General features: G+C 45.4%; 1 protein-coding gene across 1 annotated transcript in view; it reads right to left on the minus strand.

Moving 5' to 3' along the window:
- Window positions 1-895: 895 nt before the first annotated feature.
- CCP110 (centriolar coiled-coil protein 110) overlaps window positions 896-17,118 on the minus strand; it is a 19,827-nt gene continuing 3,604 nt past the window's right edge. Inside the window, 13 exon segments of the mRNA XM_081965691.1 lie at window positions 896-3,409; window positions 4,853-4,935; window positions 5,037-5,096; window positions 5,709-5,771; window positions 6,951-6,955; window positions 6,957-7,046; window positions 7,822-7,938; window positions 8,326-8,427; window positions 9,130-9,246; window positions 10,157-10,263; window positions 11,527-11,707; window positions 12,622-12,749; window positions 13,647-15,270. Of these exon segments, the coding sequence (XP_081821817.1) occupies window positions 3,357-3,409; window positions 4,853-4,935; window positions 5,037-5,096; window positions 5,709-5,771; window positions 6,951-6,955; window positions 6,957-7,046; window positions 7,822-7,938; window positions 8,326-8,427; window positions 9,130-9,246; window positions 10,157-10,263; window positions 11,527-11,707; window positions 12,622-12,749; window positions 13,647-15,270 (2,730 nt within the window). The 3' untranslated portion in view covers window positions 896-3,356.

The raw sequence follows: 17,118 nt of genomic DNA on the forward strand, positions 1-17,118 counted from the left end.
GGTCCACGCAGCTGAAAAGCTTTTTTAGAAGCTTCCTACTAAATGGTGAATAAAGGATGCGGTGGCTCAGTGGGTAAGACCCTGAGGTTGTCGATCAGAAAGGTGGGCAGTTCGGCGGTTTGAATCCCTATGGAGTGAGCTCCCGTGACTTGTCCTAGCTTCTGCCAACTTTGCAGTTTGAAAGCACGTAAAAATGCAAGTAGAAAAATAGGGACCACCTTTGGTGGGAAGGGAACAGTGTTCTGTGCACCTTTGGCATTAAGTCATGCCAGCCACATGACCACGGAGACGTCTTCGGGCAGCGCTGGCTCTTCGACTTTGAAACCGAGATAAACACCGCCCCCTAGAGTCGAGAACGACTAGCACATAGGTGCAAGGGGAACCTTTACCTTTACCTTACTAAATCATGGCATTGCAATGCAAATTTGGCTGAAGCTGGCTTATCCAACAAACCCAGAGCTTGGGGTGAAACAAGGCTTATAGCCAACCAGTTGTGACTGGGGGCAACGTTGGAATTAATTCTTAGAATTGTTAAGATGCCTTGTGTCTTCTCTCCCCCCCAACTCCCCCCCCCATCTTATTTTCCCTCTGCAATCCTTGCTGCTTGGCTGATGGAACTAGTAGGGCAATCCCAAAAGCGTTTGACTCCAGAAAGAAAAGATGCTAGCTGAAGAAAATTAATAAGCAGCAAATACAAAGCAACCCATTTAGTGTTTGCTTTTTAAAAAATGTTCCGTCTGATCACTGTCTCACAGCTAGATGTGAAGGGGTTATAGTTAAAACGTGACGTCTGCATGGTTTCATGGTCCAAAATTATCCTTAGCAACACAGAAACAGGTTGAGGAAGAAAGTGTATATATGCACGCAAATACTGAGATATTTTTTTTAAAAAAAGTTTAATTGTGTAATATACCAAGAGATTTTTTTAAAAAGGACAGGTGAAAACCAATATACAAAAATAAGGCTTATAATAGCATGGCATTGCACTCAAAAAAAGGCAAACAAATATCGAGAATAAATAAATATGAAACATTAAGTTATAAAAAAGGCATCCTGGCACTTGTAAAATAGAAGGCCGTACGCTGTTAATTTATAAATAAAACGTTTTGTGCTAAAATATCAAAAGGTCCACTTAAATGACTGAACTTGTACTTAAAAACATGCTTCTATTTACATGCAGCCTATGCCTAACTCCACAGCACACAATTAGATTACTTTTAGCAGTGACACAAGATGTAAACATGGAACACAACCACAATTTTTAAGTCAGCTTGTGAATCTTCAGTTCAGGTTTTCTGAACTGAAGACAAGAGCTTTGAAAATAGATTTAAAACCAGAATGCGGTGAATTATTTCCGGGACAAGCGCTTGTATTATGCTCCTCAAATTAGCCATGGGCAATCTTTAAAACCATGATTGGTTACATCGCAATTTGTGGCTTGTCCATTTTTGCCATGAAAGCGGAGCCAACCTTTGCAGTTCATGAACTTCAGACCTTCCTTCAGATAAGCAGGTAAAACAAGCAAAGAAGCAGGCTTGTTAAAAAGCCAGAAATACAAAGCATTTGTGCGAAGCTCAAACCAGATGCTGGTTTGACCAAATGCTGGTCGTGAAATTAGGGTTTGCTTATACATCCTGGTTTAGTCAGGATGAGAAAGCTGGGGCTGAGTGTTGCTTAAAAGTTCATATTGTTGACTTGTTTTTCCATCTACATGGGATTTTTGTCTACAATAAACCAGGATAACTCAGCAAGCTTGGCTTATCATTCGATCAATAATCCTTGACTTTTTTTTTTACACTGACATCAAGACAGCCCAAATGTGATTTTAAAACATTGCATGATGTAATAAAAGCATTAGAAGAGGCACATAAATTTATAAGCATCCCAGTATAAATAACTGTATCCATGTATAAAGTGAACCCCATTTTTTTATAGCTGAACCTTTTAATTGTTCAGTTTGTGGGAATGATTTCAGTGGCACAACTTCTAAAACCTCTACCACTGGCAAAATGTTAATACCACCTGAACATGTAAAATGTAAAATTTTGAACATGTAAAATGTAAAATTAACATTAGACATTAACGGTGACTCAAGATGCTACTGGGACAAAGCACTCCTAAGCTAAAAGCAGCACACACCAATTTATTTCTGGCCTTGTTTCAATCTTTCACAACCACACTAAAATCCACTGCACACTTCCCCCCCCCCTCTCCAAAACAATATTTACATAAATACCATTTGTATTCTGAAATAGTTTTTGTTCATCCAGTTTTTCTGTGAAATTAAGATTGCGGTTAATCTCAAATTATACGTTGAAAGAGAAAAGGTGGACAATATTAGTCCAATTTACCATTAGCCCAATGTTAACTAAGTAACCTTGGACGAATATATGTTGCATAATGTTAGTCCAACTTACTATTATCACTGGTCATTCATTATTCAAACATTGTTTATAAAGAATGCCACCAGATATCTGGATTTAAAAAAAGGGAAATGAGGCAAATGCTTCGCAAAATAGCCAGCAGTTGTTATCATTTGTTAAAGAGGAGGTTTCTAGTTCGTTTACTACGAAAATCAAGTCTGATAGCATCTTATAAACAACACAGCATGTTCAGAAACAAGACCACAGCCAGAAAAAAAGGAGGTGGGTGAACACAATATTTATACTCTGTGATTCATAGCATCATTGCTGAAACCTTAAAGCAGGGATCTCCAACCTTGGCGACTTTAAGACTTGTGGACTTCAACTGCCAGAATTCCTCAGCCAACTGGGTCAATTCGGGGAGTTGAAGTCCACAAGTCTTAAAGTCGCCAAGATTGGAGACCCCTGCCTTTTAAGAAACATATGTTCAACGTTATGACCCTCCTGATTTCCAGAGGACTGAAGTGGCCACGAGAAGCTTTGTGTAACACAAAAGTGCAGCCACTTTTGGAAATGATCCAGGGAGCCAAGAACAAAATTTCCTTTTCAGAAGTGCTTTGAACCACCCCAAAGCATGACAGAGGGAAGTAGGAATGCAGGACGTCTAAAGCAATCACACTTCGGGGTTATTTATTGCACAATTGAAAAATGCAGCCCTGGTTCAGAAGGTTGCTTGAAGGATCCCCTTGAAAATATCTACTCGAGGGAGTAAGCAAAGCACAAAACCCAGAACTCAAATGGAAGAGCTGCTTTCATATTCACATTCATCTTCCCTTCGCCTTCATTCATTCATTTCTGTTCCAGAGTCTTCTAAGTCTCTTTAACACGACCACACACAAAGCTCTCCTCGACCCGTGTTCCTTGAAGGAGCATCTGGAGAACATTGAAAGACAATGCTTAAGCCACTTCCTTAGCCGAGGGAATGCTGCCTTCTTAGGTTGTCGCAACATTTGGCTTCTTTCTTGGGATTCTTCTGGCAGATACTCCTGAAAGCAAAAATCAGAAATAACCCGGTCTTGTTTATTAAAAGGGAACGAGCTTGAAATGCCAACAAATTTGTCCCAAGCACGCAGTTATAAAGCAGACGCAAATGGAACTTTTGTTCTGAAGGGCAGCTTAGTAGAGGAACACCATAAAGTGTCAAACTGTGTAGAGAAATAAATAATGACACAGATTAAGCAGGCTTGGGAGGTTTAAATTCCTGAACTTCTAAGAAACTCAGCAGGCCTATGTTAAAATTCTGTCTGTAGCCCATGGGTTTATACAGCAAATACACCTGGCAGATTTCAAATTATTTTGTCAGTAAGGCCACAGGTGGACAATGAATGGCCCCTCCCAGAGGAAAGAAAAGAGGAGCGAAAGGGGAGTGGAGTTTGCAGGAGACCATTAGTTTGCTTCATTGGTTCGTGACTCTCCGAGACTCCTTGCCAAGTTTTGCAGATATTGTCCTGGCAGCTCTCCAAGCCAGAGAAGGTCTGTGACTGTAAATCCTCCCTCGAAAGACTTTGCTAGATGCAAATGAGCCGAATTCACAGCAAATTAATAAAAGGGTTTTTTGTCAGGATCAGGAGTTTGCTTCAGGCTCTCGGGAAGCCTCGCTCAGAACAGTAAGTCGAGGAATACCTGTGATCCCTTTCTGCCTTTTATTCTAAATTAATGTTAGCTTTTCTGAAACCCTTTGTATCTCCTCAAAAAGAAAGGTCCCCAATGCCCAGCACGATTAGTATCCAAGATCTTCTAAGGCCACCCGTTTCCCCTCCTCATATTACATACATGATTTATGTATGTGGCACAAACATGCACAATCGTGTGAGAAACAGGTGAAGTGTTCCAGCCAGAAGTTTTAGTTAAAACACACAAAAAAAACACCCCAACATTCAGGCATCTGTTGTTACCCACAAAACAAAACTACAACTAAAACAATTAAAATATTGTGTTTCCCCGAAAATAAGAGAGGGTCTTATTTTCTTTTGAACCCCCCCCCCAAAAATAAGCTCTTGGCCTTTTGGGGGGGGGGGAGGTCTAATTATTTTTGAGGTGTAGGAGGCGGCAAGCGTAGTTACCTCATGGCTCATGGCTGCTGCTGTGTGGCAATATTTTGGGGTAAAAGCCCGATTGGACTTATTCTTCAGGGAGGTCTTATTTTCGGGGGGAAAGAGTTAATAAGCCATCTGCTCAGTTTCGGAAGCTTTGCTCAGATTAATAAGGGTGTGGAGCCGAATGAAAGGAAGCCGCCTTGTCATGCAATCAGCGATCACAATTTTTGCAACCTGCGTTGTGTTCATTCCCAGTGGAGGGGTTAGTATAGCGCCGCGAGAGTGAAGCCCGGCTGCACCGAGAGGGAAGAAATTATCTGCCGCTTAAGCTTCTTCTACAGAAAGCATCCTTCTTAGCGCGAGAGGTCCCAGCACCCCGTTCTGTGTACACACCTGGAAAGGCCTTGCTAGGCACTCTGTGGTCTGAGGGTTTCTTTCTATTGGGCTCAGCCCCTTTCACTGAGGCCTTAGAGGGTCTGATTGAACATAAAAGGAGGTAATAAGTCACCTGCATCCAAGGTGGGGGAAAAAAAAGGTTATTCCCCCAAAGTCCTGTGCACGAGAGGCTTGGCCTTACCCTTGTCTGGACAGCAGCCGTTGGATAGGAGCATTTTGACCTTGGTTGGGCTGAAGAACTCTGCGGGAGAAATCACATATTTGATTTTGTAATAACAGAAGCTGCTTTCAGGGAGAACAGCAGTAGAACCAGAACTGTGGTGGGTCCGGTACAGTTGGAACGGGCCTGGCGTCACCCATATGGACGCACGCAGTGCGCGCATGCATACCTCCCTGCGACGCCTCCGCAAACCTCTCCGACGCTCCAGCTGCTCAGAGGAGCGCATGCAGGCGCCGTACGTGCCAAAGGCTTAAAGGACAGGTAAGAAGCGAGGGAGGGCGGCTGCGCTCTCCGGAGCACCGTACCGGAACGGTACTCGGTGCTCCCGCCAGGCTCCGGTACGCCCGTACCGGGGCGTACCTGCCTGCAATCCGCCACTGAACGAGAACAATGAGAAGGACTAGAAAATTCAGGGCGGAATGGGGAAAAAAGCACGTGCCAAGCTGAGGCTCCAGTAAAGAGACCCGTTCCGCTCGCAGTGTGGCCTCTCCTCTTGCTGGCTTGGTTTGGAACCGTGACAGGTAGCCAGCATTCCTGGCTTTAAGATGGTTGGTTGCACAACCAACTTAGTTTGGACGGGATTTGGATGATGAGGGTTGGTATCACCACAATACGATGTGAAACGCTACAAACCTGTTTTCGAAGCTCTTTGGCTTCCCAATGGATTTTTTATTCGGGATTCCCATTTCAGCAGCCCTGTTGGGTGGGGAAAGGAAGCATGTCAAAATACAGCTTGGGAGAAGAAGAATTGCCTTCTTGTTTGTAAGCTATTACAAGCAAGCCCATTGTTCTAGCTGCCTTATTTCTATCCCCTTGTTATGTAGAAAGCTGCAAAGAGAGGGGGGGAGTTGGCAAACCGTGTGCAAGCAGGATGTAACAAAGAGCAACAAAGATTATTAGGGAACTGGAGACTAAAACATATGAAGAACGGTTGCAGGAACTGGGTATGTCTAGTTTAATGAAAAGAAGGATCAGGGGAGACATGATAGCAGTGTTCCAATATCTCAGGGGTTGCCACAAAGAGGGAGTCAAACTATTCTCCAGGGCACCTGAGGGCAGGACAAGAAGCAATGGGTGGAAACTAATCAAGGAGAGAAGCAGCTTAGAACTAAGGAGAAATTTCCTGACAGTGAGAACAATGAATCAGTGGAACAGAAGTTGCCTCCAGAAGTTGTGAAAGCCCCAACACTGGAAGTCTTTAAGAAGATGTTGGATAGCCATCTGTCTGAAATGGTATAGGGTTTCCTGCCTAGGCAGGGGGTTGGACTAGAAGACCTCCAAGGTCCCTTCCAACTCTGCTATTCTATTCTATTCTGTTCTGTTCTGTTCTATTCTATTGTGTTCTGTTCTATTCTATTGTGTTCTGTTCTGGTGTGGTGTGGTGTGGTGTGGTGTTGTATTGTATTGTATATACCGCTTTGCCAAAGACAAGATTCTGAGACTTTTCAGAACATGGCTAGCTGGGGAATTCTGGGAATTGAAGTCCACAGATCTAACAACCGTTGTGGTTGAACACCCCTGACTTAAAACAAAGATTTCCACTTTTTGACGCCAATCGACAAACCTTAAAACAGGAGTGTCAAAGTCAAGGCCCGGAGTCCGGATCTGGCCCACGGGGTGCTTAGATCTGGCCCGCGAGGCCGCCCTGGAAACAGCAAAGGATTGGCCCGTGGGCGGCCCTCCCAAGCTCGGTTTTCGCTGGCAGAAAGCCATTGCAGTCAAAAGCGGAGCTCGGGAGCCTGTTTTCCCTGGCAGAGGACTCGGGCCGCTACAGGCGCTCCCGATTAGTGGCGTCAAGGTGGCCACGCCCACCCTGGCCCCCAAAGGTCTAACACAACCCAGTATCTGTGTGTGCTGCTTGCATGGATGCGTTACCGTTTCCGCCACGTACTTTGTGCACTTCTTTCTATCCAGAGACTTCTGCGTAGCTGTAGAAAGCGTTACTCTGTCTCTTGGGGACTTGGCTTTATCCTAGACGCCCAACAATTAGAGACGTTAGCTTTATTGCAAGACAATAGTGCAGCATATTATGTTTCACAAAAATAAACTTTTGGCCCCAACACTGGAAGCCTTTAAGAAGATGTTGGATAGCCATTTGTCTGGAAAGGTATAGGGTTTCCTGTCTAGGCAGGGGGTTGGACTAGAAGACCTCCAAGGTCCCTTCCAACTCTGCTATTGTATTGTATTAAACCTCATCCGATTTACAGTTAGAATAAGTTGTAGACCTGTGTGTTGGTGACAAACTATATTTAAAACCAGTGTTAAGGCTTTTCAAAGTCACAAAGAAAACAAAAAAAAACCCCAGATATTACTGCATATAACGAGCACAGGACAGGTAGTCCTCGACTTTATAACAGTTCATTTAGTGACCATTTGAAGTTGCTGGAAAAAGTGACTTATGATCGCTTTTCACAGTTTACAACCTATGTCGTAACCCCATGCTCAGGTGACCAAAATTCAGAGGCTTGGCAACTGGTTCATACTTATGACCGTTGCGGCGTTTCAGGGTCAGGTGATGGCTTTTCTGCAACCTGCTGACAAACAAGCCAGATTTCACTTAACAACCGTGTTACTAACTTGACAAGTGCAGTGATTTACTTAACAACCGTGGCCAGGAAGGTTGCAAAAGGAGGCACACGTCGCTTGACAAATGTCTCCCTTCGCAACAGAAATGTTGGTCTGTTGTGGTGGGCGTAAGTCGAGGACCATCTGTAAGTGACGGGGGGTGTGTGTGTCCGCAACGCACCAGCTGCCGAAGCATTTTCTCCTTGAGGATTTCTCGGTCTTGACGCAAGATGCTCATCCTTTCCGACGCTTCCATTTTGAAGAAAATATCATGAATATCGTACAGGGCAGCCTGCAGCTAAAAAACAAACAAGCACCAGACATAAACTAGGATTCAAACGCGACAATCTGGCTCTGACAATATTCACAAGAAACACACCCAGGTTGGATCTTGAGGGATGAATATTCTGTTTCCCCCTTCCCCCCAGGGTGTGTCATAAATCACATTCCCTGGAGCACTTTAGTGGGCTGTAGAGACCACTCCCCTGTGGGTAGCCTGGGAGATAGCCTTGCGAGAGATATGCCTGGAATGTGCTTCTGTTTGTAGCTGCCGTGCTGCTTCGTCAGTTTCCCATCCCACTTGCCTATGGCAACTCAGGAACAGGCCAGGGATGCTTTGCCAGTTGACAGCCGGTTTTTGTCCCCATGAGCCAATCTCATGTAGATCTCAAAGTATGCACCTTACCTGAGCAACCACCCTTTCTTGGAGATTGGCGTCTTGAGTGGGGAGGTTTCCTCTCTTCGACAGAGCTTCGGATTGGAAGTTTTTGATGAACTCCATTGTATCCTACAAAAAGAACGCACATATGCACTGTTTCTTCTCACAATGAGTCCGGATGCCAAGCCACTGAGGCAACGGTTGCTTCAAAGAAAACAGGGAAGCTCCTCCCAAGAGAATATCTGCCAAATAATTCATTTTTATTTTTAATGTTGCCTTTTTATATTTGTGTTGTATTTGTGCTGATAAATAAATAAAGGTTCAAATCCCAGTAAGGGTATGGCTAGCTGATGAGAGCTAAATAGCTTGAAATAGATCTATACTAGTCTCCCTTTATTTATTTATCAGCACAAATACAACATACATACATACATACATATAGGCAACATTAAAAATATGGTTTTCTGTCTGGATGGTCTCCTGCAGTGAGCCAATAGACAGAAAGGGGGAGTAGTGAGTTCCCTCCCATATTTGGGCATACCAGGGGTTGTAACACACATACATACATACATACATATAGTACATATGTATATAAACACAACTTCCTTCAACAGCACGGGAGAGATAGAAAATGGAAAGTGGAGACAACATTTGGCACAGCAGATATAAGGAACAGACATAATCCTCAGGTCTCTGCAGGTAATTCAAGTTTCTAAAAAGAGCAGGTGTTGCAGACAAAGGCAGAGAGGGAAAAAAAGCATGCTGCACTTTAATCATGTATACTGTACATGCACATTCGCAGCCTGACAGCCTCTGCAGCGGGTTTCTTACGTGGACGGTTTGCCTGAGATGCTTTAGCTTCTCTGTCTGCAAGAGTCTCCTGGTTAAAAATCCCTTGGCGAGAGCAGAGATCTTGTTGAATCTCCTTTTCATGGCAGGGCTGTACACCTTCAAGAGGAAAGGTAAACACCAGGTAATCCCAAGAGTATTTCCCCCATTAGTTTGCATTTAACAAACCTAAACAAAGCAGAGTTAATGCACTCTGGAGTCTCAATTCTCCGTTGGATGCTTTGGGGTTTTTCTTTACATGCATTTCCCGAAAATGGGGTACCGAATTCCCACGCTTATATTAGCATCAATATTAGATTAATGAGAGGTGGGTAAAATGAGGACCCAGAGATTGTTGGGGCAATAGGCTGACTCTGAAAACTGCTTAGAGAGGGCTGTGGAAGCACTATGAAGTGGTATATAGTCTATTGCTATTGCCCTTCTTTCCTTCCTTCCTTCCCAGTGGTTAGAATGCATTATTGCAGACTAACTCTGCCCACTGCCAGCAGTTCGAATCTCACCAGGCTGAAGGTTGACTCAGCCTTCCATCCTTCTGAGGTGGGTAAAATGAGGACCCAGATTGTTGGGGGCAAGAGACTGACTCTGTAAAACCGCTTAGAGAGGGCTGTAAAACGATGTGAAGCGGTATATAAGTCTAAGTGCTATTGCTATTAGGAGCCCTGGTGATGCAGTGGTTAGAATGCAGTCTTGTAGGCGAATTCTGCCAACTTCCAGCAGTTCGATCCTGACTGGCTCAAGGTTGACTCAGCCTTCCCTCCTTCCCAGGTCAGTAAAATGAGGAGCCAGATTGTTGGGGGCAAGAGGCTGACTCTGTAAATCACTTAGAGAGGGCTGCAAAGTACTATGAAGCAGTATATAAGTGCTATTGCTATTAATAAAAAGTATAAATAAAAAAATGGGATACCACACTTAATAAAAGAGCAACGACTAAACAGTGACTTTTGCCAATAAAACGATAATGATAATTCTTCTAGGATTTATTTGCCAACATTGGTCTTTAAATCCCTACCTGTGACCACCTCATTTTACTCCGGCTAATAGACCTGGATGCCGAAACCGGTTTTCCGCTTGCTGGCTGCTCCCAGAGGTAGAATGGAGATTCAGCGTTCACAAAACCTACGTTTAAAAGGTTTTAACAGTGAAAGTCCTAGTTAAGCCAACAAATATCAAATTTTTGTTTTAAAAAATCCCGTGTTGGTTATATGCTACAGATAGTCCTCAACTTACAATCACAACTCAGCCCAAAATTTATGTTGTTAAATGAGAATTAATGTTAAGTGAGTTTTGCCCCCGTTTACGACACTTCTTGCCATGGTTAGGCGAATCACTGCAGTTGGTAAGTTAGTAGCCTGGCTGTTAAGTGAAATCTGGCTTGCCCCCGTTTATCAGAAGGTTGCAAAAAGTAATCACACGACCCCAGGACGCCACAACGGTCGTAAGCATGAACCAGTTGCCAAGCCTCTGAATTCTGATCATGTGACCATGGGGATGCTGCCAAGGTTGTAACTGTGAAAAAGCGATAAATCCCTTTTTTCCCCGTGCTGTTCTCACTTTCAACGGTCACTAAATGAACTATTGTAAGTCGCGCTTCCTGTCTTCCTCATTCATGCCAGCTAAACTATTTCATGATCGTTACTTCAGCTGCCTGGATCGTGGAAAGAGACAGGCTATCCTCAACTTACAACCATAATTGAGCTCACAATTACCATCACCGGTTGCGACCGTCGTTAAACAGGTCACTGTATCACCATTTTATGACCTTTCGACAGCAGTTGTTAAGTGAATGCGGCAGTCCTAAAGTGAAAGGCACAGTCATTAAGAGTACCCTGTGGTCCTTAAGCAAATGAGTCGCGAACGGAGGACTACCTATAGCAGTGAGGGCGAGCCTTTTCGGCGCTCGTTAGGGCCGCAACCTGGAAGAGGAGCTGCCCAGGGGGCACGTGAACGCCATGAAATGAACTTCCGGTTTCCGGCGGGTGCATGGTCACCGGCCAGCAGGTCTTCCGGTTTCTGGCACGCACGCACGTTCGATGATCAGCTGGCAGGGGCGCATGCTGGAAATCAGAAGGCCAGCTCTTCCGGTTTCCAGCACTACAGCACGTGAGAAGGCCAGCCGATCGTCCCACGCGCATGCGCACCAGAAACCCAGAAGAGGGATGCCATAGGTTCACCATCACAAACCTATAGCCTTCAGAGTCAGTTCTGTCCTTCAGGAATTACACAGGAAGGAAACAGGAGAGTTTCCGTGGCTTTGAATACTTAACTCCAGAGAGTCAACCCAGGTAAAACACATGAAATAGCCATCAAATACGAAGGACATGTCCGTCATGGTTTATCCACCCACGCCTTCCAATCAATACGCATGGTTCCTGCTTTTACCTTCGTTCTCCAAGTTGGGGCCATGGGCAGCCTCCACTCGATTCAGCACGGACTCCAGCAGGTTAGCATCCGTGATTTTCCTCCACTCCAGAGCGAGGCCGCTGCGGCTGTTATTCGGCGGGATCCCACTTTCAGTGGCGGTTTTCTCCTCTTTTAATCTCCGCGCCTGCTCTTCGATCTCCTGGGCCATTTAAGAAAACAGAGGCGTGGGGTCACAACCAGCAAATGTCGGAGGGCAACGTTTTTGGCTAATGAAATCCTGTGTTTTTTGAAAGCCTAAAGCAGTGATGGCCAACTTTTTCGGCACCAAGTGCCCAAAGCGGAATGCACGTGTTTTTTGGCCTTTTTTGGGGTTGTTTTCAGGCTGGTTTTTTTGCCCATTTCCAGGCCATTTTTGGGCCGTTTCCCAGGCTGGTTTTGGCTTACAAATGGCCAAAAAATGCCCCCAAACAGCCTGAAAATGGTCCAGAAAATGGCTGTTTCAGGCTGTTTTCTGGCACTCCAGCGCCTGCAAAGACCAGCTGGCCGGCACACATTTGTGTGCCAAAATCCAGAAGAGCAGCTGGCAATGATGCCCGTGCCCAAGGAGAGGGCTCAGGTTTGCCATCACGGGTCTAAAGGATAGGAAAGCAGAGGCTGAACTGACTCCAGATTTTTTTTTTCACTCTCCCAATCTGGTCGTTTGATTTTTAAGGATGTCTCCCTAAGATATCATTTCATTTGAATCTTAGCCAATCAAACCCACCCTAGATTAAAACCGTCTGGCCTGGATATTTTATTAGGGGTTCTTTTCGCAACTGAGATATTGGCCTCTGGCCAAACCAGTTTGGGCCCCATTTTGTGCGTTCCAGAATGGGTTGGTATGATCCTTCCCGATGTTCCTCTGCTGGGAATTCTGGGAAATTTGCCCTGCGACAGATCCCGGAGAGCATCAGGTTGGGGAAGACTCATTACGAGATTCTTATCCCGGCTTTTCAATCCCAACCCTTCGTTCGCTATCAACATCCCAGCGCATCCGGGTTTCTGGCAAAGCGGAAAAGGTCAAAGGTCTCTTCCTCCAGGATTTATTTATTTATTTATTTGGAATCTTCTCACCTTCTGGAGCCTCTCCTGTTCCCGTTCCTGCTCTGCTATCAACAACGACAACTGCTGGGCATGTTGCTCTTCCAGCTTCTGCCTCAGCTCTGCAAGCGCCTGCATCTTCTGCCTTAAGGCTTCCTCTTCTGAAAGACACCCACATGAGATATAATCAGTTCCTGTGAAATCCGTACACTGCAGGAGTCAAAAAGAGGGCCGTGAAAATATCTACAGACCCCTCGCATCCTGGACATAAATTGTTTCAACTCCTACCCTCAAAACGACACTATAGAGCACGGCACACCAGAACAACTAGACACAAGGACAGTTTTTTCCCCAAACGCCATCACTCTGCTTAACAAATAATTCCCTCAACACTGTCAAACTATTTACTAAGTTTGCATCACAATTAATCTTCTCATCGTTCCTATCACCCATCTCCTCCCACTTATGACTGCAGGACTGTAACTCTGTTGCTTGTATCCTTACGATTTATAGTGTTTCCTAGTATGATTTGATTGCTTATGTGTACCCTAGGACTACCATTAAGGGTTGTACTTTATGATTCGTGATGAATGTATCTCGTCTTTTTATGTACAGGGAATTTTTAAATTCCCTGTGTGTCCAATCACACTTGGCTAATAAAGAATTCTATTATATTCAAAGAGAGCCGGTTTGGTCTAGTGGTTAAGGTACCAGACCGGAAAGCAGGAGACTGTGAATTCTAGTCCCACCTGAGCCATGAAAACCGGTTAGGGGACTTCGGGCTAATCGCCAGGAGACGGTGAGTTCTAGTCCCGCCTTAGCCATGAAAGCCACCTGGATTCTCTAGTCTCACTTTTCACAACATCAGGAAGTGGCTACTTATCTATGCAGGTTGCCCAGTGCCCCAAGTTTGACCGTGTGAATGATCACAGGAATACTTGCAACGGTGGCAGGTACACATAATGTAACACTGTTTCCAGGGGCACTGTTACTTTGTCCAGTTGCTAAACAAATCCCTGTTAAGTCAAGGACCAGCTGCACAGTGTCTGTTTCCTTACCTCTGAGGCACCGTGGCGGTGTTTTGTTCTTGGCCTCAAGCCCAGATCTGCCCGGATACCTCTGATCGTGCGGCCGTCGCCCCTCTGGCGCATCGGCTTCTGCAGACGCAACCCACGGTGTGTTCTCCTTTTGCACCGCCTCCGCCTCCAGCTCAAGCCTACGTTTCACCTTTTCCAACCCGTTTTCTAACAGCTGCTGCTCGTTTCCAAAGCTCGCTTCCGGGGTATCCAGAGGCGGCTTGCTCTGCATCATCTGTATCATCAGCAAGGGCGACGGGCGCTGGACATCGTAGGATTTGTTGAGTTCCGGGACCACGCTGCCCTTGACTTTGTCTGGCGGGCTCTCGGTCCTGGCTGGGTTCGGGGTCAACAAGGCACCCCTCCCATCCTGCAGCTCCGGCGGGCTGAGATTTGCAAGGGAACTGCTCAATGCCGCTCCGTTTTCTAACATCGACTCTCCTTCTACAGTGGGAGGAGCCAGGGAGCTCCCGCCTTCTTGCCGATGGGCCGGAAACGGACACGCTTCGTTGGGTTTGCCCACGACGAATTCATTGAAGGTCTCCGAAGAGCTCTTATCAAACGCCTGAGCTTTGTGGGGACACGCAGGGTCAAGATCGGCGGCGAGGTTTGGCACAGGATTGGAGGCTGCAGGCCTCCCTCCGGCCTCCCGGATGATCGAGTCCGCAGCTCTTATCTTCGCTTTGGGACTCAACTCGTAGGCGTTGACGGGGTTGGTGATGACGATGTGCCCTACGGAAGAGGGCCTGGGGCGTCTCCGGTGCATCTTGGGGCTCAGGCTTGACTCCGGACTGGGAAGTTTCGAGTAAGACCCCGTGAAGCTCCGGAGAGTGCTGTCCTTCCCGAAAAGGGAGAGGTTTTTGAATTCTTCATCTGAATCCGAGTCCAACACGGGAGGCGTCCCGCACCTCATCGGGATATCGACTTTAGAAAAACTGGGTGAGTTCATTCGGCCGGCTTGGTTTTTAGAGGTTGAGGAAGGTTGAGGCGCACCGGGCTTGAGAAGGCCGGACTTCTCCGGGGTTGGAACTGGAGTGTTCCTGCCCGTCAATTTCCCTCTCTCTTTCGCCAACTCGTTCGTTTTCACGGTGCTGTTTTCTTTATCCGGGTGACTTCCGTTGCCGCTCCTCTTGGAACTGCTTCGCATGCTGCGACGCGTTTGTTCTCTCTGAATGTACTCCCTGGATTTTTTTAAGAGGTTCTGAAGGCTCATGACGTATGGGTCGGGACCTTCCCCAGCCCCTAGCCCGGAGTCAGTGGACTCTTTCTTGGCCACCTCGTTTGAAGGAGGCGTGCTTGGAAGGCTGGGAAACCGCCCTTCTGAGCCGATTCTCTTTTCTAAAGGACTACCGGATGTTTCCGCGGGATTACGAGGGATAAATTGTTCCGTTGCTTCAAAAGAGTTCCTGATGGCTGCACCCTGGGTGTCCGTTGGCTTAATGCCTGGGGCCTTTTTAGCTTCTAGGTGATCACCGAAAGCAGTAGAATTTGGCAAAACGCTGCGTGGTTCTGTCGCAGAGCCGTTCACCGCTTCTGATTCTAAATCCAAATGAATGTTCTCTTTCTCGGACTGGTCTAAATCGCTTTGGATGGACATCTTTTTCATCTGAGTTTTTTTTAAAAAAAAGATTTCGTTTAGTTTAATTTAGTTTGCTTTATTGTCATTGCACCTCGTAACAATGAAATTAAACGCCATCTTCAGTGTACATCATAACTATAAAAATAAAAACATGTCCTTTCTATACAATTGAATTGAAAATCCCTGATATTGCATTAATATTGCCCTGTACAGCAGAATTCAATATGGTTACTGCCCTGGGATAGAAGCTGTTTTTCAGCCTCTTTGTCCTTGCTTTTATTATCCTGTACCGTCTGCCAGAGGGTAATAGTTCAAAAAAAAAAGGGTGCCCAGCATGAGATGGATCTTTAAGAATGTTTTGAACTTTCTTAAGGCAGCAGGAACTATAAAGCTCTTCCAAAAATGAGGGAGGGCAACCCATGACCCTCTGGCCAATGACTTTGACCCTCTGGAGCGCTGTCCTATCTGCCACTGTGCAATTGGCCAACCAGACACAGGTGCAGGAAGTCAAAATACTCTCTATGGTGCACTGGTAGAAGGTCACCAGCAGTTTTTCCTTCAGTTATTGTTTCCTGAGAAGTCTCAGGTGATATCATCTCTGCTGGGCCTTTTTGACCAGTGCTGCAATGTGAGTGTCCCAGGTCCAGTCCTCTTTTATGACAACACCCAAAAACTTAAAACTGGCCACTTGCTCCACTCGGTCTCCATTGATAAGCAAGGTTTGGATGTCTGATCTATTCCTTCTATAGTCCACTATAGAAGGTCTTATTAGTGTTAAGGACCAAGTTATTGTCTCCACACCATGAAAGTAACTGGTCCACCTCATTATTGATAAGCAGACTCATCCCCCACCCTCCCCGGAGATGAGTACCACCACTGTTGTATCATCTGCAAATTTAGTAATAGTATTATTAGTGTGAGTGGGAATGCAGTCATGCACACTCACACACATACAAGTGTATAGAATAAGGGACTTAACAAAAGTAGTGAGTTCAAAAATTAGTAGTTGTTCTACAAGAAGTCCCCCCAAAATTGTGAAAGGCATACTGGATAGGACCCAAGTAATTTGAGATGGTCAAATTGTTTATCCACTCAAGCCTTGACTTGTTCCATCCCGTTCCAAAAAAAAAAAACCTTTGGGTTTTTAATTGCCTTTTAAGATTGATTTTATTGTACAGCACTCAGAATCTTTGCAGAGCTGGGCAGAATAATAAATGGATGTAACGCACAGCAAATAACTTCTAGAACTAAAGAAAAAATTAAAACCAGTTTTGAGAGAGGGATCAAAGGGGAGGGGGGGAATCAAAGTGATTACAAACAGGATTTTAACCATTCCTGAAATAGAGATCAACTGATCATTTGGCAGCTGTAGCAACCTAACCCTTATCCCAGTTTTAATTTTTGTTCACCATCTTTATTACTTTGTAAGTACCGCAAGGCGGTGAACGTACCCAATTTCCCTTCCTCCTTCTATTTCCTTCACTACAACCCTGTGAGGCGGGTTGAGCTGAGAGAGAATGACTGCCCCAAGGTTACCGAGCAAGATTTCATGCCTAAGGCAGAACTGGAACTCACAATCTCTTGGTTTTTAGGCCAGTACCTTAACCATGACACCAAACTGGCTCTCAAATTTGATCTGTCACAATTTTTAAAAGTTGGGTTTTTTAAGTACAAAGAGCATCAAGTTAAATAAGCCAACTTCTCGGTGGTTGTGTTGCAGGCAACTCTTACAACGAGGCAATTCATTGCCTGCAAAGCTACGGCAGGGTTAAAAATACACACTGTGTGGAAGAAATGTGAAGTGGTTATTATTGTATAATAACGCGCTCTTCTGAATCCCGGGCTGGGTAATGGTTGCCAAGCACGCACTAGTAA

The sequence above is a fragment of the Natrix helvetica genome (assembly GCF_964273705.1).
Source record: "Natrix helvetica genome assembly, chromosome: 13".
Lineage (NCBI taxonomy): Eukaryota > Metazoa > Chordata > Lepidosauria > Squamata > Natricidae > Natrix > Natrix helvetica.